The sequence below is a fragment of the Macrobrachium nipponense genome, chromosome 39 (assembly GCF_015104395.2).
Source record: "Macrobrachium nipponense isolate FS-2020 chromosome 39, ASM1510439v2, whole genome shotgun sequence".
NCBI lineage: Eukaryota > Metazoa > Arthropoda > Malacostraca > Decapoda > Palaemonidae > Macrobrachium > Macrobrachium nipponense.
Genome location: NC_061099.1, coordinates 58,544,972 through 58,565,569, shown reverse-complemented (window position 1 = coordinate 58,565,569; position 20,598 = coordinate 58,544,972). Strand labels below are relative to the sequence as shown.

General features: G+C 37.3%; 1 protein-coding gene across 12 annotated transcripts in view; it reads left to right on the top strand.

Moving 5' to 3' along the window:
- The window catches only part of LOC135210366 (protein couch potato-like), a 320,503-nt gene that overhangs the window by 258,091 nt on the left and 41,814 nt on the right, over positions 1-20,598 (top strand). For 11 of the 12 annotated variants that reach the window (XR_010313511.1, XM_064243266.1, XM_064243267.1 and 8 more), the window contains 3 exons: positions 13,540-13,617; positions 18,868-18,921; positions 19,775-19,837. Coding sequence is in view for 11 of the 12 variants with exons in the window: in XM_064243266.1 (XP_064099336.1) it covers positions 13,540-13,617; positions 18,868-18,921; positions 19,775-19,837 (195 nt within the window). In the remaining variant the exon portion in view is untranslated. Of the gene's footprint in view, positions 1-13,536; positions 13,618-18,867; positions 18,922-19,774; positions 19,838-20,598 lie in introns of all 12 variants that reach the window. The other variant, XM_064243268.1, reaches the window with a different exon arrangement.

The window sequence follows — 20,598 nt, the reverse complement described above, 5'->3', positions numbered from 1 at the left end:
TTTTATTGAAGTTTCAGTATGTATTTTCATCATCAAGAGTTCTCTGGTTTAATATTCATTTACTTTAGATAGAGAGGTAAATGATGATCAGTAGGTCTACATACAGCAGAGAGAGAGCGCTATGTAGTGGGAGGCTGACCGTTTGAACTGATAGGAATACCCGTAATCTGACCACTCCATTACATCATAGACACCCGAAACGGCACCATTCGGCATGATTGGATGTGATAAGGCTGTCTTTAGATTAATGAGGAAACTAGGCGCAGCTACGGATGTCATTGCCTCTACGAGGAGGTAATTGCCATAATGATAAGCAACATTGCTCTCTTAAGATAGCCATTCGACGAGAAGAAGGTAGTCGAGTAATCTAAGGGTGGACTGTGTAAGAAGAAGAAGAAAGAGAGAGAGAGAGAGAGAGAGAGAGAGAGAGAGAGGGTAGGAGGGTAGTAAGTGTTCCTAGGAATAGATAGGGAAGCCCTCTGAAAGGGCTGTGAGGGGAGGGGCAGAAAGAGCCCTGGAGGACGAAATCCTGAGTAAAGTGGAAGACAATAAAAGCGACCACTTGACCCGCGGGCGTCATCTTCTAGTGGCAGGCATTGATTCCTGAAACTCGAGAGGCCCCTGTGGACTGCCACGCCACTTCTTGGTGCGCACCGCCGTCGTCGCCTCTTGTCATTTGTCGCAAGTATGTAATGGAATTGGGCTGCGCCGCCTCTCCTGGGACTCGCTACGGATCCTCCGGAGTAGTACGATGAAAGGAAGCCTTTCTGGTCTGCACTCCATTATTAAGCCTTGCACTGGTTCATCATATCATTTGACATTTTTTTCTCCACCTGCGTTTTTCGACGCATTTTTTCTGTACACAATAATGATTACTCGAAATTAAAACCCTGACTGCTCTCTTTCAGGGTTTAAAAACTCTAAATGAAATAACAAACCCTTGGCAGTGTTGGGAGACCCCATGGAAACATTTCGTCGCAAGCTCTTGATTATTTGTTTAGAGGGAAAACTATTCTGAACTTACCTTAGTTCGCATAATCTTTATGTGCAGATTATTATCACTTTAATAGTTCTGAAGCCGTTTTGAATATCCTTATTGGAAAGTCTTACAGGATAATGTCCACGTTGAGAGTGAAAGCATTAAAAGTCTCGTGATTTGGTTCCTATGTTGCAAATGAGAATATGTTTACGATTATGTCTTATTCCAGATGAAGAGCATTGGGTCTTAAAAAAAATCTTACTCGAGCGTTAATGTATATATATTGCGTTTTATTGTCAGATGTAAAAATCCTCCCAAAACAAGAGCTTTATTTGATAGCTCAGGTCTTTCGTCAATCATTTCTTGAACGCGTATCGCATTTTCATCGATAGCAGGTCGAGGGTATTCAGATTTTCATCAAAAGCAGGTCGAGGGTATTCAGATTTTCATCGAAAGCAGGTCAAGGGTATTCAGATTTTCATCGAAAGCAGATCCAGGGTATTAAGATCAAAGGCTCAGTTGATTGCGTGTTGTAATTATATAGTAATTCAGTTATTCATGTATTTATTATATTCAGTCCTACCTTTTTGGGTATACCTGTGTCCCTCTAAGGAAGCTTTCATGGCGAAGAACAAGAAGGTTTTAGGGGATATGAAAGAGTCCCAACAATGCAGCCTAAACCTGAGCAAACGAAGGAGCAGGAAATCGAAATTGAAAAGTATAGTTTAGAACTTGCCGTCATTAAATCCCTTATTTTGCCTTCGTATAACTCTCTCAACAAACATATAGTTTTTCATATATACCCGAATTGACAAGTTCTGTTTCCTCTGTATCAAACCCAAAAGGGACAGGATCCTAGGCAGGATTCGAACATACATAAAGTGTGATATTTTTGGCATTTACTTAGTAACGTATCCCCTTTTGGAAATTTAAGAAATAAATTGGAATATCTTCAGCATTTATTGTGTCTCAAGAATCTTAAATTTATTTAATAAAAGGATTAGATAGATAAAAAAGGATATTTAGCTGCCTGTTATGCCTGTTCCATTTTATAAAGTCTGTAGTCAGAAGTTTTTGAAGATGGTATTTCATAAATGCTCAGTTCTCCGTGACGTATGGTTGTTACAAATGTTGGTACTAATTAAGGTTCCGAGTTTAACGAAGAAGGACGTTCATCTCTCAGAAAGGGGTGGATGTTATTCTTTCCAGTTCTATGCCTGTTTGGTGCTCCCTTTCCTTTCTTTTGGGCGTTTTCATTTTTTTGTTCTATGTAGAAGTCTTCCACTTTCAAGTCAATGTAGCCGTCCTTTACTTATACCAATTTTTATGAAAGTAGATCGGACAAGCCAAACCAAATTTACATTCCGTAAATATCTGTCTTTCTATACAAAGGTTTTCGTCATTCCTCAGAAGTTTGTACGAGCAAAAGCACTGACTGATACGTTGTCAGTGGTAACTTACTTCTTAGCCATACGAAAGTTCCGAGATATTTTTCCCCAGAGTAAAATGGATGAAAATCCATATCCTTTCGTAAAAGGAGTTCCTTTTTATATGGATTTATTGAAGGACACGAACACTTTTTCGTGGCTGTTGCGAGCATTATTTCTTTTCATCGTGGAATTAGTTTACTCTGTGAGCCAATTTATAATGTATGGATTTGGTGTTACTTCATGAAAAAGTGTCCTCATTAACATTTTAGTAAATGAAGGTATTTTCTTTTACTCATTCTGATGATATTGTGTATACGGAAAGTGCATTAATGATCAGGCTTATTTGTAAATTTTTTTTTTTTTTTTTTGTCTGCGAGACAGGAAAGTATTGAAAATCGTCCAGTTAGCGGTGAACAAATTGACAAAGCTTTTTTCCAATACAGCTGTCTTTCATATATATTTCAGGATGAGCGTGATGGAATTTTAATTAGAATTTCAACTTCAGTTAGACGAAATGACATTACTACAAAATACTTTTAGTTGGAAAATTGCTTTTTTTTTTAACGGGCATTCAGGAAACTCTCCCAATGATGTTATTAGAGAAACAATTTCGGTGTCTGATGATCGTAAAAAGCGCTATAATGTGATTGAGAACATGTTATGGCATTGAGCTTTTGTCGTCAAGAAATTCTGTTTATTCGTATATCGATTTTCTTAAGGTATTCTATCTTATTTAGCCATATTTTATTTTGTTTATTACGTTTTACTGTTTTCATAATAGAGAATGAATGAAGCTGTGTAAATATAGTTGTTGTCTTCACTTAATAAATAGCTCTGAAGTTCGTTTTGTGTTCAGCAATACTATAATTAGGATCTTAATCTTTCTGTTAGTTCAGTTTCTTATTCTCTGGTGATTTATTTACGATAGAAAGATTGTTCAGCTGTGCACCGACGCCAACAGTGAATAGGTCGTTAAGTTTGACTTTGGTCAGTCCTTCGACTTTTATAAAGTGCGCTTTACACTTATGAAAAGTTTATCACTACAAGGCATAGATCCAAATGAAGACAGAAATTAAGATAGTCTCTCTCCATTTGGATCTGGGCTTAATAGTGACAAGCGTTTTCAAGTGTGAAGATATCTAGAAATTAAGAGAACTTTGTGGTTCTTGAAAATTACATGACTATATGGAGAAAACTTACAAGCATAATATATATATATATATATATATATATATATATATATATATATATATATATTTGTGTGTGTGTGTATGTGTGAAAACATTCACACATGACTTTTCCAACATATTTATTTCTTTGATAACCAAAGGAACAGCATCTTTTTCGAAGGAATCTTTGGAGCCAACGCACAAGAGCTTTAGTTAGGACGCTCTAATGTACCTTGCCACTGTGTTACGAAGACGAGAGCCGGTGTAGGTCTGTTCAAGCGTATACGTCTGTTGAATTGAGCCTGGATATACTAAGCATGTGTGATAGGCACATCGAAAGAAGTGCGAGAAAGTCGAGAAACTGTAAGATGACATCATGGTTCATATATATATATATATATATATATATATATATATATATTATATATACTATATATATATATATTATATATATATTGATATATATATATATATATATATATATAATATACACACACGTATATTGTGTGTGTGTGTGTGTGAGAGAGAGAGAGAGAGACGAGAGAGAGAGAGAGAGAGAAGAGAGAGAGAGAGAGAGAGATTTTTCGCGACTGAGATTGCACACAATCTAAGATCGGTAAGAACTTGTGATTTTGGAACAAGTTCCTAGATGTTACCTGTTTTAAGTCTTAATATTTTCTGTGGAAGAGCAGGGAGCGTTCCTTTCTATTTACCTATTTTTGTATGTATACCGTGATGCTTCAAGACGCATTTCGCAAACAGAAGTTGTGGTAGAGTTTCAGCTCGGCTCTCAAGAATGGATGTGTTGATTCTTGCTAGATGCACTTGCTCTTCAGACACCTGTTCTGAAAATGAAGGATTCCACGTAGGGATTGATGCATTAAGTCCCACGCAGAGTTGCTTGAATTTCAGGAGGCGTGCTTTGGAAATCTGAATTTTCCATTGAAGGGGAGTATTGAATGTGAACTTAACACCTGTGTATTGAATGCCCAAAAATCTCTTTGTACAAAGACAGGTATATTTTGATACACCGGAGGAGGTCGTTTTTAAGCCCATTTTAATTTATTCAAATACTTGCCTTTCCGTAAGTTACATGAAGGTCCATTTGTCATGAGCGACACTGAGTTCGGACGGCATGCTTCCGGTTACTACCTTAATGCTTTCGGTTACTACCTTAATGCTTTCGGTTACTACCTTCATGCTTTCGGTTACTACCTTCATGCTTTCGGTTACTACCTTCATGCTTTGGCCTTGCAGGACATTGGTTTCGTAATTAATTACAGTTTCCTGAATGAACGCTGAAGGTTTTTCCGCCGGTTAGCCTTTGCAGCCGTGACGGCTTTAGTGCAGAACAGATGAATAGAACAAAGAGTGAAAGCGACAGGTATCAGGTGGGCTTGTTCTAGGCAGTTCTGTCTGGCTTTGTGCTCTCTCCCTTTATCGGTCTGGAGCGATGTCGACTGACTGGGTCGCTGCTGCATGCGTCGTCATCGGAAGACGCATGGCACCTATCATTCTGTATGATATGGTGGGCATTCATTTGTATGGAAGTATGAAAGGATTCATTTTATAAAAGTGTGAATGTGTCTATTAGGTTCGTATATGACTACCGTGACTTACCTGTCTGAGCGCCACTCATATTACCTTTCTGCATTAGCACTTCTCTGTTAGCCACCATTGATTATACGATTTTTGTTCATTATAGCTGTCAAATATATTGCTTCATTGTTCGTTGTATATCGTACTATTTTCTATAGAATGTGTAGAATTTTGTGAATGTGTGATATATAATGGCTAGCAATGGTATAGTGGGTATGGTGCAGCAGGTGTGCGCTCAGGTGTGTGGTTTAGCAGAGCTGATGAAATATTCACTAGGTATTCATTGATCCAAACACGCACAAACACACAAACACACAGGGAACTCGCCTCCTTCGACCAACGCCTCCTCCTCCTCCTCCTCCTCCTCCTACTCCTCCAACACATTTTTCTTACTTTTCCATTTCCTCTTTTTCCGTTGTTCTCTTTTTCATCCTTTTCCTGGAGGTGTTCCATTACGTGTGCCTAAGCTGTTCTTTGAGCTCCGTTTAATGGATATTAAATTTTGCCCCTCTGCGTCTGCTCTTTTCTTAACATTTATTTTCCTTCTTTCGCTCTCGCATATTTATGCCGTCGTGTTATTCGATTTTCATGCGATGAAATCCCCTTCCTTTTGATTTAATTTATCTTTACAACTGTCGCTTTCTGAGAAGACATCAGTTATGCTTTGAAAGACGGTTTCAGAAGTTGTTAAATTCATGAAATTGATTTTATTTAAAATATCATTTAGTCATGACAGTATGAGGGTGTTATTTTATGGGTTAGGAGAGAGAGAGAGAGAGAGAGAGAGAGAGAGAGAGAGAGAGAGAGAGAGAGAGAGAGAGAGAGAGATTTGATCCTCTCCTTGTAAACTGAGCGGTTCGTAAGAAAAAAAAACATTTAGTTATAGCATTTGCAGGGAAAGAAAACCTAAAGCAGTGCAAGTATATTCTCCTGAGGATCTAAGCATTGGAGAGAGAGAGAGAGAGAGAGAGAGAGAGAGAGAGAGAGAGAGAGAGAGAGAGAGAGAGAGAGAGAGAGAGAAACGGAAGATCCTTCGTAAAGGACCCTCAGGACGGGAAAGGAAAGACGCTGCAAGATTTTTAAAAAGAATTTTTGGGCGAGTCATATTATTGCTTCATTATTTTCATAATTTAAGTTGGGGCTAGCCTTGGGGTATCTTGGTAGATATGAGAAGGTATGTGTAAGAGTCTAGCGCTCCTACATAAGGTGCACACAAAGAGAGAGAGAGAGAGAGAGAGAGAGAGAGAGAGAGAGAGAGAGCAAAGCATGTAAAAGAGAAGCTGTAGAGGTGAGAGGTAAAAAGGCTGTATAATTGAGAGGGATGTTTAGGGAAATTTAGCAGCGGAAACTGTTCGTATTAAGCTGAAGGTACTGCATAACAAACTAATTACAATAAGAGTAAAAAGCAACTATGTAGATTTTGATAAAGCGATTGTATGTATGTATATATATTATATATGTATGTATAGCCATTATGTCCATGCACACTGAGTAAATAAGATCCAGATAAAATATTGTCGTCATTTTCATAATTTTCTTTGAAAATTCGAAAATAATGCGAAGTTGTTCTTGAGTTATGAAAAAACGTCTACGTAGATTCTTCCAGGAATGCCCCCTGGGTGGAAAATTCAAGTAAAACACAAAATGGAGGTTCTTTGTGTATGTGCGCACTCGTAATGATAAGAGGACCGTTCTCACACACTCACATACATACATACATACATACATACATAAATACATGCATACATACACAACATATATACACAGTCATTATAAATTCACGCGCTCGCACTGAATAACTCAAGGTGTGCGTCAGATATGCATGCAGGGCTCACTGTACGCGTTCAGAGTATGAGAAGCAGCACCAGGCAAATGATAAATGTAAGAGGAGTGGGAAGGAGATGCATCATAAATGCTTGCTGGGGAAATGAGACGGTATTCATGGGATCGGCTCCTCGCAAAGCAAAACTGAAAAGATGAGAGCGAAATGGATGGCGATCATTTGAGATGCGCTTCGGAGCAATATCAGGGAGTATGACCGCCGTCTCTTGGCTCTGGCGTCTATAGGCAGTGCTCGTTTGGATTCAAGCTTCGTCAAGACTACAGACGACGAACAGACGAGGGAACTTGAAAGCTACGCGTCTTAGAAGGAAAATGAAGCTTGCCTCAGTGTTTGATTCCTTTGTGTGTGATGCAGTTTATACAGAACAGAATAGATTGACAGTTTCTTGAAATTCATTCCAGTTTTCAAGGCATAAGGAAGAATCCAGTGGCTTTTCTCTCTCAAGTAATAACAGATCATACCAGTCTTGGAATACCGGTTGGGAATTAGTTGTATGGTAAGAATTTGCAAGAATCTGACGAAAGTATATCCCGAAGCTGCCATTGTCCTTATATGACCTATGTAAAGATAAAATCTTTCACACTTGTGACAGAATCAGTCATGCGTTGGATACATTGGTAATGCAGACTTTGAGTTTTGGAATTTCGGTTTTTGTTCACCGTACCACTTAAGGAGACTGCCTTTTAATTTTTTTTTAATTATTTTTATTAACTAGTATTAAAAGTACCGCCACTTACTTAATGCCTACTGCGGTCCTTTTAGTGCCGTAGATAACTGATTTTATCTTTAGTATCCGGTAAAAAACTGGGTTTTGACAATGTGATGATTGGTGAGATTTTATATATATATATATATATATATATATCTATATATACTAATATGTATTAATATATTTATATACATAACATACATACATACATACATACATACATACATACATACATACATACATACATACATACATACATACATAAACATCTTTCGCTCCATTATCAGGAAGAAGAATTAAAGCAAAGTCGCTTCAAAACCAAAGGACTGTTGTGGACATAATAAGCAGAGAATAATGTCCCTAGTAATTAATCGACTGCATAGGCTGCAGTCAAGAGTGGAGATTTAACTTTCGAAAATAAAATTCTGGCTATGAACTGGAGGAATAGTAGGAGAAAAACGTTTGTTTGTGCATGCACATACTAACTATATATTACACACACACACACACACACACACAGATATATGTATATTTTAAGTTTTTATATTCATTTACTAAAGTATCCGTTGATGAAGATTAGAATGGAATGCCTGTGATAGGTAGATGGGAGTGTGCGCAAGAGTTTATCAATCCAGAGCAGGTTTGGAGAGAAGCCAGGCTATTGTGTGTCCATAGCATTCCATGAAGCGGCTGTTGGTCTACCTGTTAACACGAATGGAAGACGAAGACGCCCTGTGGTCGTGTGTGAAGCAAAAGAAGAAAAGCCATAAGGGCAAGAGCATGAAGCGCCCCAAACAGAAGAATGAGGGGAAACGGCGGGTTAGCATAAAGCAAGCTGCAGCACCTCCCGTTGGCTGGTGGGGATGGGAGGGGAGGGGAGGGGATGAGGGGTAACAGAACCACTTGTCTCTATTTTTTCTCCCTCCTTACACCGAGGACATTTATGATCTCTGTAATTAATATAAATGAGGTTATTACGTTTTCATATTTAGTGTTGCCTCATTTCCCCGGGATGGAGCACGACGGAGGAGCCAGAGAATGAACTCCCGAGAAATCATAAGTATGGAGGAGTTGCCCTTGGCTACACGATTTCCTACTTACTTATTCTCTTTCTTTTATTTTCTTATATTATATTTTGTAGCGGGAGGCTTTATGGAGAGTGGAATTAATGGCGTCACTACTTTCATTATTTTGGCTGCGTCAGTAATTCGATTAGGTTTGGAAATGAACACGGCCAGAATATTTTATCTGGGTTTTCATAGAAATAGGTAAGGTGTGATGGCATTCTTGTACTTGTTTAAATGTGATGAAGTATGGGAATCTTTTAGTTTTGTCAGAAACACCTTCGAGGCTCCATAAGCTTCATAAAAATATGCCTTTACGAATGAGGAACCTTTACTACCTGAGAAGCAAATGTACTGTGCATTCTGTATCATCTCGAATCACTGAAAGTAAATGCCATGACCCCAGTTTAAGACTATTTAGTATTGATTTGATTGACATAATACTCAAAAGTAAATGATCTGCATAATTCGATTATGATTGTGGTTATTTTTGTAAATATCAATCCTTGATCAATTATCCGTACGATTATCAACGTGCGATATCTTTCTCTTCGAGGTCTTGTAGCTTTCTATGTTTATTGTTTCCCATGCAACGTAAAAACACCATAAAGAAAATCTATGTTAGTTGTGTCAACGTCCATAAAAAGACGTTTATTTGTTACTGGAAAGCTCCAGCAACCTGGTCGATTCTTTATAAGGAAATTCCCTTGTATCAGGAAGTAGGCAAGTAAGGGAACGTGGGTGTGATTCTTTGCTAATGCAATACTTACACATTTGCGCAATTCACATGAATGTTTGTGTATTTGTGCGTCACTTAACTCCTAAACGTCCATTTGCATGCCTGTATTTGAAGCTAATGTTCTTTGCCATTAGAGAGAGGGAGTCACACTTTAAAAGCTGTATTGTTAGACTCTAGTTGATTCACATCAAAAGTGCATTTGATGTCTAGGTCAGTCCCTTACGACGCTCCTGATTGGTTGTTGATAAGCCAATCACTGTCTCTCGACAGAGTTCACATAGGCAGGATGTATGTTCCACCTCTCCTGAAAGACGTGTCCCTCAGGAGAGGTGGAACATACTTCTTCCCTATGTGAACTCTCTCGAGAGACAGAGTTTCCAGCCCTGTGATTGGCTTATCATCAGGCAATCAGGAGCGTCGCAAAGGACGGGCCTGGACGTCAAATGCACGGCTGATGTAAATCTACTATAGTAACACATTCTAATAAAAAATCGTAGGCCAACCGTACAGCAGCACCATCAGAACTTAAGATAAGGATCTGCTAACCTTTAGCAGAACGCTACATCGCGTGTGTTCGTTTATGTGTTCGTCACGAAATACATTTAAAAACTGCATATGGCCGATTAAATTTTATCAGTGACGACCGGGTCAGTTTGAGGTGGTGAGATTATTTAAAGAGAACTGTTGGAGGCGAGGCTGTGTCTATGGAAAATGTTTGTTATACGGGAATTTGTTGGAAGGGGAAAGAAACAAGTAATAACTTGATATGCTAATCTGGCTGAATGATTGAAGTTTTAGAACAAATAGAAGTTCAAGAAGTGAGGTCATGCTTGCTACAATGAATTTGGAATGGTACGATAAAGTACATGTAAAGGGCTAATTGGCCTGCTGCAGTAATTGTGAGTAGGTTTTGTTTGCTGCACGAGGTAGATCTGCTATGCTATTCAAGCTGCCTCCTCTCAAAAATAAATAAATAAATAGATAAATAAATAGTGTTTTTGTTGGAAGGGTTGTATAACCTTACTGCTGCCTTATGATTGAATGAACTTATTTTGCATTGCGGAAGCCTAAGTGATTATCGCTCAGACGCTGCCTGGAAAACTGACCATATGAATGAAGACTGCTAGGGCGAATTCATACGAAACTTTTGGTCCAATAGCGTGAGCCCTCGTGCTGGGAGTAAATAACCATCAGCGGATGTCGTGAAAACTGAAGGATATTGTTGTACAACGGTTGCGTATGTAGGTATCGAACTGGATGCTAAGTAGCCTCACTCTTGTATTCGTTTAATCCGGATGGACGAAATTGCCACCAATTGGTTCATCTGGTTTATCGAAAGGATCAAGGCCAGGTACATTAGGACTACGGTTTACTGGAGGTTTTCAAAAACGATAGTGTTTTACTTTAGCAGAGAAAATGGAAGTCGATGTGTAGGAAGAGAAATAGATCTACAAAAACTGAGGATTGAAAGTAAATTAAAGTGTTTGATGCAAAGATGAAATACTTGAAGGCAAGGAACTGGAGGTTTTATTGTTAAAATCAAGAGAGGTATATATACGATATCGTTGGAAATCAGGAAAGGAGGATTTCAGTGTTTCATGTACAGCCTGGATTATTTTAAGCCAAAAGCATTAGAGAAAATCCCACATGTTATTACAAATAAATCAAGTTAGCTAAACGCCAGTCATGAATTTGAAAGTTTTTTTTTTTATGTGGTGGATTATTGGCGGACCTTTTTTTCTGTAAAGAACATTAGAAGACTATTCTGAAAATGAAATGAAAGTCTGAAAAGCAGTTGGTATGCTATGTAATAATATCAAGGAGATTTTATGAACTCAAAACCCATTTTTTCAGACAAATAATGCAGCAACATAAAAAAAGAAACAAAACATTAAAAAAGGCTTGCTGTCGAGAGTTGACTTGAAATATGGAGTGTAAATTTAGCACTGGACTGTCAGACTAGAAATGTCAAAATAAATCACATTTACCTGGATATAATTCCCAGAAATTCACCGCCAAGGAACGAAGGTGACACGTTAAAAAGCCGTACAGTGATGATGCCTTAAAATGAAAGCTGATAATCAAAAGACGATCAGAAAAGTAAACAGTCTTCCGTGAGTTTAATCTACTATCTGGAAATATAGTCCACTGTGTTAGAGTAAAGAAAGAAAGTTTTCGTGACAGGATAAATCGTCAGAAATAATCAAGGGATTATTGATGTTTGAAATGCAGGGCTATAAGGCTGGAAAAGAAGAAAGGAAGTTACTTGACTGTCACACGCATTTGTCTCCTCTGACGCTGGTGGTTCAATCTGTGACGAGTACCCATCTTTGGAGCCTTCATATGTCAACGATGATGAACTTTGAACCTTTACCTTAAATTAAAATCTCACATTGTGATTGATACCTGAAAAAAAAAAAATTGCCCGTTTGAAACTCTCGTATACGAACCCTAAAGTTTTCAGCTGAAACGATTCTGTGTGGGTGGAAATGACCTTCCGAACAGTTTCTGCATCTGGGGAAAAGGGCACCGTGCTCTCGCTGAAGAAGAGGGCTTTTGTCAGGTGTGGGTCAGTGCCAACGTATTGACGGACCAGATGGAAAAAATGAAATTGTCCTTATTCCTGAATCTGGAATGAGGGCCAGGGAAAATAGGAAGGCTGGTTCTCACAGACCTCGAATTCAGAAATTGTCTTCCTGGAAAGACGTGATTAATGTCACGAGAGCCTGATAGCATGTGGGTACGTGTCCCCTCGTAGCTCCAGCGACCCCCCTCCCCCCGCCCCCCACCCCAGTTGCATGGACCTGCTACTCCCTGTCCCTCCTCCTCTTTTACTATTGTACCAAAAGTTTTTGTCCATCGAGTCCGATATTTGGAATTAGACTACCTAATTTCATTAGTACAGATTTTCTGATATTGTATACATTTTGCAGGAGGGGTTCCTTGGAGTAGAAATGGGTTTTCAAGCTCCGTTAATATTTTAATTTCTTTTATTTGAATATATGACTTAACTTTTTTTTTAGGATAACTGTTATTAACGAAAGTTGCCCATTATATGTTTACCACAAGAATATATGTATGTAGTATATAATATATATTATATATTATAGATAATATGTATCTATATATATATATATATATAATATATATTCTAATATTTATATCTATATTAGTAGAGAAATATTGGCACTTCTATGAATAGGATTTCAGTTTGGTTCCGGTTGTGTACAAATAAGAAAAAGTGTAACTTTTTAGGTTTATAGGTATTGACCCGGTAAGGACAATGGCTGCTGTGAACTAATAAGAATTTCTTATTAGATACCTTTCTGATTTCTTGATCGTGTCAGGAAGTGCTGGTTTCATCCTTCGTGATCATGATATCCTGTATAAAAACAGAATCGATTACAGTTATAAGTTGGAGTAAATTGTGTTTGTATGCTAATTAAGGTTAAGAATTGTATATTAAGTAATAGTTGAAATAAATGTTGTTCTGTCTTCATTGTTAATGGATATTAAACTCGGTTACGTAGAAAATAAGAATCACACATGATAAGATTTTTGTCGTGGCCCACCAATGCAGTGCACCTCATTCGGTGCAATGTAGGTATTACTTAAGGTTCTCTGCAGGGTCTATTCGGCCCCTAGCTGCAACTATTTTCATTCCTTTTACTGTACTTCCGTTCATACTCTTTCTTCCATCTTATTGTCCACCCTCTCCTAGCAATTGTTTCACAGTGCAACTGCGAGGTTTTCCTCCTGTAACGCTTTTCAAACCTTTTACTATCAATTTCCGTTTCAGCGCTGAGTGGCCTTAGTTGCCCCAGTGTTTGGCATAATGCCAAAAATTTATATGCATAAAAATCAAATAAATCCAAATCAGATATAGTTCATTGAGTGATTGCTAAACCTAATTAAGGCAGTAAATCCTAGTGTTAAGAAATGAGTTGGGCATTTAATTATTGTATACCTCATATATATGGAATATTTACCCATTTTGTCTTTTACAGGTTCGCACACTATTCGTGAGCGGTCTTCCCATGGACGCAAAACCCAGAGAACTTTACCTACTTTTCAGAGCATATGAGGTGAGCATCAGTTACTTTCTTTTTTATTCTTTTCGCTTGTTCGGGGAGTGAGCCTACAAACTACTGTTATTGTTGTTGTTTTAAGGAAATGACTGTGGAAGAGCCTAAAAAGGTCCGAAAAAGGTCTTTCGCATTGAGGTAAAGATGCAGGAATTTTAGGATAGGAAATCTATGATTTATTAATTAGAATGGGGAAACAAGGCTGTATTTGACCGTATATTTTAGCACGTTTCAATTTACGTTAAAAATCAGAAATATAATGTTGGCAACTTATATGTGAGGGGAAAATCTTACATGCATCCCGAGTAAGCTGGAGGTCGGATCGCTCCTTGTTTTATTATACCATGTACATTGTTGTTCCAAGGAACAAAATAGAATTAATGTGATGAAACCTTTAAGTGTTGCCAGTGTACCCTACCCAGAAGTATTTGGGAGCTCGTCCACATAGCCTTCGACACAGTGATTTTTTAGTATTAGTGACTTTTTCTTTAGCTATTTATGAGAGAAGGACGTCAACGTCGTTGGAACTTTTGCTTGTTATGTGAAGGAATTAAGAGATTAGTTGCCAAGCCGTAGGATTGTCGATTCAGAGGCCAGGTTCCCTCGCGGTTGCAACCTTCAATCTACTGGATTAGGTACTGATTCACATTAAACTTATATGATGTCGGGATTGGCGCATTCCGTTGCCTTCAGGAACAAATCGGCCGAAAGTAATTATCTGATTGGGAACCACAGCTTTGAGTGATGTAAATGCGTAGATGAGCATTATTTAAAGTCTTTGTAATATAAAGTTTATCTTTGCTTATAATGAAACTTTAAGAAATGGGTTTAATTATGAAGCGTTCGCTTCATAATTTTCTGATTATTTCCAATTAACCCAACAAAATTCATAGATTGAATCAACCCGCATTGGTCATTGGCTAACTGATTACTGAGAGAATTTAAAACTGGTTTGGAATGTTCATTGCAGGAGTTCTATAGCACATGTCCTTTATCCGTGGGTGTTCAGTGATTTTCTTTATGAAGCTTGTGCTTTACTAAAGAAGTCGAGAAGAAAAATGAAGAGATTGAGAGCGTGGCAGCTAACTTGTAGGAAGGTGATAAACGTCCTCTTGGAGAGAGGTTCTATGGGTGGATACTTTCTGGCGCCGATGTTTGGGCACCGAACCCATCACGGTGTGTACCCGTTTCAGCGACAGATGTAAAAAGGGAATTTTAACCAATAAAAGACAGGTCAGTACATGAAAAACTGAGTGAAAAGATCGGATTTCTTGTAATATGATTTGCTATTTGACATTCGCGTCTAAATAAACGTAATATCGGATATCCGTGTAAGGTCGGAGTTTCTTCTGTATCTAGTTCGGGGCGTCTTTGTCGGCATTTCGTCTCTTGTCATTTGGTAGCCTGACACGATGTTATGTAGCCAAAACTATTGCCTTCCTCCGTAATCTTGTTTCAGCTGGCATTCACTCCCCTTTCCTTCTTTAGTTGTGTTCGTTTTGTTTACTCTTTTCAGTGACCTACAGTTTACCTATTCTACTATCCATATTTTTTTCTGATGATACAGAGCTCCCCATATCCTCATTACTTACCCACCAGCCTATTTCGTGCCAGTGATTCATTCTAAAATTTCCATGCCTTCCTCATAACATACTCGAATTCCGTGCCTTCAAGATTTCTCTCTCCTCTTCCATCCAGTTAAAATAACTTTGATGGGATCTCTGATTAGTATTGGTGTCTGGATGCCCAGCCCAGGTTGGGTCTGACTTAACTTTGAGAAGTCGCATTGTTCATATCGCCAAGCTCAAACGGGACATTGTTCAGACGTCTTAAATCCTTTTCTTCATCATAGTTATTACGGTTTTATGTTTCTTTTGTCTTTCCCTAATAAGATTGAATCTGTTATTATTATTATTATTATTATTATTATTATTATTATTATTATTATTATTATTATAATACAAAAACCTGTTCATGCGGAGTAAGCGCACAGGGGCCAGTGATTGGAAATCCAAGCTTGCAAGGAATTTGGTGTTCATTTGAAAGAAATTACAGAAGGCGATAGGAAGTACAGAGGGAAGAGGTCAGTTATTAGGAAAAAGATCAATTAATAAATAAATAGATAAAAATATATGCTAGTAAAATGCAAGGCGTATTGTTTTAGGGAACTATCATGTCTCGATCCTCTTCCATACTGCCTCTTGGCGGACTCTCTTTTTCTCCATCTACCATTAGGATCACTGTCACCATAACACCCCTCTGACCACTTCTTCCGCATTTTGAAAATCGGCGGTCCTTCTATTAAACGTTTCAGTGCCCGCTTTTCTCCTTTGGCCAGGCTTGGTAACATTCTTAATGTTTTTTAAGAAGCAGATCATAGCGTGTACCGGATTTCAACCCTCTATTTTCTTCTACCCTTTGCATTTGTTTTGTTTTGGTTTTCCATCACATTGCACTGGCTAGGTCATCAGACCAAACCAAACTTTCATGCATACATACATATATTTATATATATATATATTGAATTTATATAGTTAATATATTATATATATATGTGTGTGTGTGTGTGTGTGTGTGTGTGTATTATGTTTGATTGTAAATAAGTTTATAATTTGTACGTGCTCTGTAAAGATTCGTGTGCCTGTAACTACCTCTTGGCCAACTGCTATGTATTCCAGAGACCATGAAATAGTGTTTTTCGTAAACAACTTTTAAACTGACGTATGGATTTCCATTGTACTAAAGCACTGAGTGTTTCTAACATTGTCCTAATTAGTGGCAGTACACTGAAGTGACAGATGTTCTTAATTAAGCCGTTTACTCTTAGAAAAAAAGACCAACTTCTTCCCTTTCCTTAGACCGTTTCGAATAAGTGTTGCTCTATGACGTATCGGGCGGAGAGCCATCCCCCTTACCCAGTTATTTTTAGAGTTATATATCATACAATATATTAATTTGCTTTAAAAGTATTCTCATGGCTCGGGAAAGAATGACATTTAACCATAAGTCTAACAACTGTTTCAAAAGGTATAATGGAGGATACGCTTTACCGACGTCATTGATACACGTCACCACTTTTGCTGATGGTTGGGTGGATAAGTGCAGCCTCAACCTGATTTTCTCAAGTAAAAAAGTGAATGAAGTACGTCTTTCAATGCACAGTACTTCCGAAAATTAGGACGAAGTTTGAAACGCTCAGCGCTTTAGTGGTGTGGAAGTCCATGAGTCGGTTTAAAAGTTGTTTACGGAAAACACTCTCATGGCCTCTGGCATGCACAGTAAGTCATTCCTAATGATGATGTCTGTCGTCATATATATATAATAAGAATAAAGGGGGATATAATGAAAAAGACAACCCACGGACACCTTGTACTTGTGCAACAGAGTAACAGATTTTGTTCCCCGTTCCTTTCTCTTTTCCAGTTATTATTTTCGTGTTAATACAAAACCCTCTTCCAAATTATATACAACAGCATTGTGTATGTTCACACCCCCGCTGTATGTTAGTAGTATATACGTTAAAATGGAAAAGCCAGTGATGCTCGCTTGTAAAGCTTAATAAACATTATATCCTCTGAAGGAAAGTGTTTTTCCCTTTCTTGGTCACTCGAAGCTTTTCTCTCTCTCCTCGGAACTCGCTGCTTGTGGGCTTATAAATGTCCCTGCAGTGTAATTTGCTCCATGGAAGGACTACGACACGTTGGTCGCGGACTTCCCACAGAACGGGCATCATGGGCTCTCTCTCTCTCTCTCTCTCTCTCTCTCTCTCTCTCTCTCTCTCTCTCTCTCTCTCTCTCTCTCTCCAATTCCATTGTGATGTAAATAGATATAAAGTTTATTGAAATGCATATGTGATGGCGAACTTCAACAGAAAGTATCTTGACATGTGACCTGTCCTACCCATTTCAGATGCCTTAAACCATTTTCGGTTACGAACTTTTATATATGAAGTACGTAGTTCTTGTGAACATCTCCCTGCTTGATATCAGTTTTTAGTTGTCATCGGTGTGGGGGTTTTGTTTGTGTTTCTACTGAACGTTCATTTGGAGGAGCAGAATTCCTATAGGAAGGTTAGTAGTGTCAGCAGCAGCTCCTCTTTAAAGAAAAGACTTACGGATTTTGTTACACCAGACAGCAATGATAGTCTGCCATCATTCCAGCTAATATTGTGACGAATAGTTTTCGTTTCAAGTGACTTTGACTTTCATTATTTCTGAAAGGGATTTTAAGGTGTTCTTTCATCTAGCAGCAAATGTGTGTTTCGAGGAAGGATTGACGTCACTCAGCTGGTAAGTAATGAATGGCGTCCGATTGGCCTCGTGGGTTGTAAGTAAAATGGATTAATGTGCTTGATAGATTTTGATTTAGTTTCGTTATAACTGCGTATTCTGCCTGATTGTATATCATCACCTGATGCTCTCTGGCGTGACTTTGACGAACAGCTGTTGCCTCACCTGTGACACCTAATAAATGGCATCTGTCAGAAATGGCTTGGGTCAAAAGTTGTATTTTCATGTCCCATCACTTGTGAACGTTTAATGAAAACCTATAGAAATATAATATATATATATATATATATATATATATAGTAAATTTATTTATATATAATTAGTATATCTATATATATAGATATATAGATATATTAGATATATATAGATATATATAGATATATATATATATAGATATATATATAGGATATATATATATATATTATAAGATATATATTAGATATATATGATATATATATATATATATTATTTATATATAATGTATAATATATAATATAATGTATAAGACACACACACACCCAGAGATGTAAAAGTAGTGGATTATTACAGCCGACATATATATATATATATATATATATATATATATATATATATATATATATCATATATATATATATATCGGCTATAATGATCCACTATTTTTACATCTCTGGTTAGTTGTTACCATTTCATTTATAAATTAATTTTTTTTGACGGGATGTACCCAATGCTTGCAGTCCCAAAAGTCATTAAATTATTTATTCGTATGCCATTATGTTAATTTCATAGTGCTCGAATGATTGTTAGAGTTTAGTAAGAAATAAATAGATGCAGGGTACGGGGAAAATGTTATCGAAGATCCTCTATCTCTCTCACTACCACAAAGGTCGTGTTCTTTGCTTGCTTATTCTGTAAAAGTATTGCTTTTAATATTCTCTTACTGTTGTTGCTTAGTGACAAGCGAATTAATTTTGCATTGCAGGGCTACGAGGGCTCCCTTTTGAAGGTCACCAGCAAGAATGGCAAAACAGCTTCGGTGAGTATGATGCGGTCCCCTTCTTCTGTACCTCATAATTCTGTCGCATTGCCAGAACTAAATTTCCCAGGGCGTTTATAAATTTCCCCTACACGGTTCAGTCCCCTTGATGGCTCTGGAAATAAGAGTGGATAAGAAATGTCTACAATAAATCTCGATCTATAAGATAAGAATATTTTTCTTCTTTTATTTATTTTCAGTTTAAATCTGACAATTAGGGTGATATGTCTAATACGTGAATATTCACAGATATGTTCCCAGTTTTTTTCTTTATAAATGTATATTGTTTACACGTACATATATACTTAGATGCATACTGTATTTATGCACATTTTAATATGCAACTAATTGTTTTTATTGACTAATGGGTTTTGTAGTTCAGTTGCTTCTGTTTCGAAAAATATTCTCCATTAAATAAAATGGACCGTAATGAGAGCCTGTCACAATACTTGTCTTATCATTCTATGTAAGGGTTTTTATGATAAATTATGTATTCTGGAACAAGAAAAGATATTGTATTGATCAAACTGATAAATATAATGAAAATGAAGGGATGTATTGCAAAGACCTTCACCTGAGTATTCATTTGCTAATAAAGTTTATTTATTGAATTTAATGACAGTATTCTTGTTGTAAAGGATGTTTATTGATCAGTGTGTTTTGCATTCTGCATTGAAGACTTAGCTTAATTATCCCTTTAAAGGTTTTATATATATATATATATAATAAGTGATAATGAATTACTCCTCAGAATGTTAATGAACCTGCAATGGGTATTTATGGCTCTGACCATTTTTCCCAAGCCAAAAAAAAAAAAAAATGTTTTCAAGAACACGAAACCCTTTGATTTCAGCCGGTTGGTTTTGTGACGTTTAGCACAAGGGCGGGAGCAGAGGCAGCCAAACAAGATCTCCAGGTAAGGCCCCATGACTCGGTTGACGCCCTATTAGCTTCTAGTTAGCCCTATTAAACTTTTCACTCATCTGATCTGATCTGTGTGTGTGTCAAACACTCACGTCCCGCGCCCGATGTTATTGCATAATCTGTGAATGATCCTTCATTGTGGGAAACATATTTCTTCAAATTCATTTCCTAGACGAAATTATATTTCTCCTTTGTTCACACATTCATAACCATCATCCACATATTAGGACGTTCGTTAATCGGAAACACAGATTTTACTAAATCATGTTTTAGCGAGGAAAGATGTACTATATAACAATAAGCCACAGAAAGAATTCCCGTTATCTCTACTCTTTAATTCATTTACCCTCCCCCCACACTATAACCCTAGATTTCCATGCCAACATCTTTTACATTTCCTTGCTGTTATAAATAACATCCAGCTTTTATCTTATATCTTATTTGTAATATATAAACAATACCTCCTCTGGTTCTTAGGTCTTTTGTAAGTGTAATTCAACGACTGTCCAATATGAAATTATAAAATAATCTCATTTCCTGTCTCTGTTTGTTATCTTTGGATTTGATCAGGTAATATTCCAAATGAGTTTTTCCCAACGACAAAATTCACGTGAATTCATCTAGTTGTTCTCTTGCTATCTGCCACAGCTGTTGCCTCTGCAGGAATTAGTTAGATGTTGGGAGTGATAACTTGGAATCAGATTTCCTCAGGCATATAAGTTTTTCCATTCATGAGATACTGTTTCCTTTGTG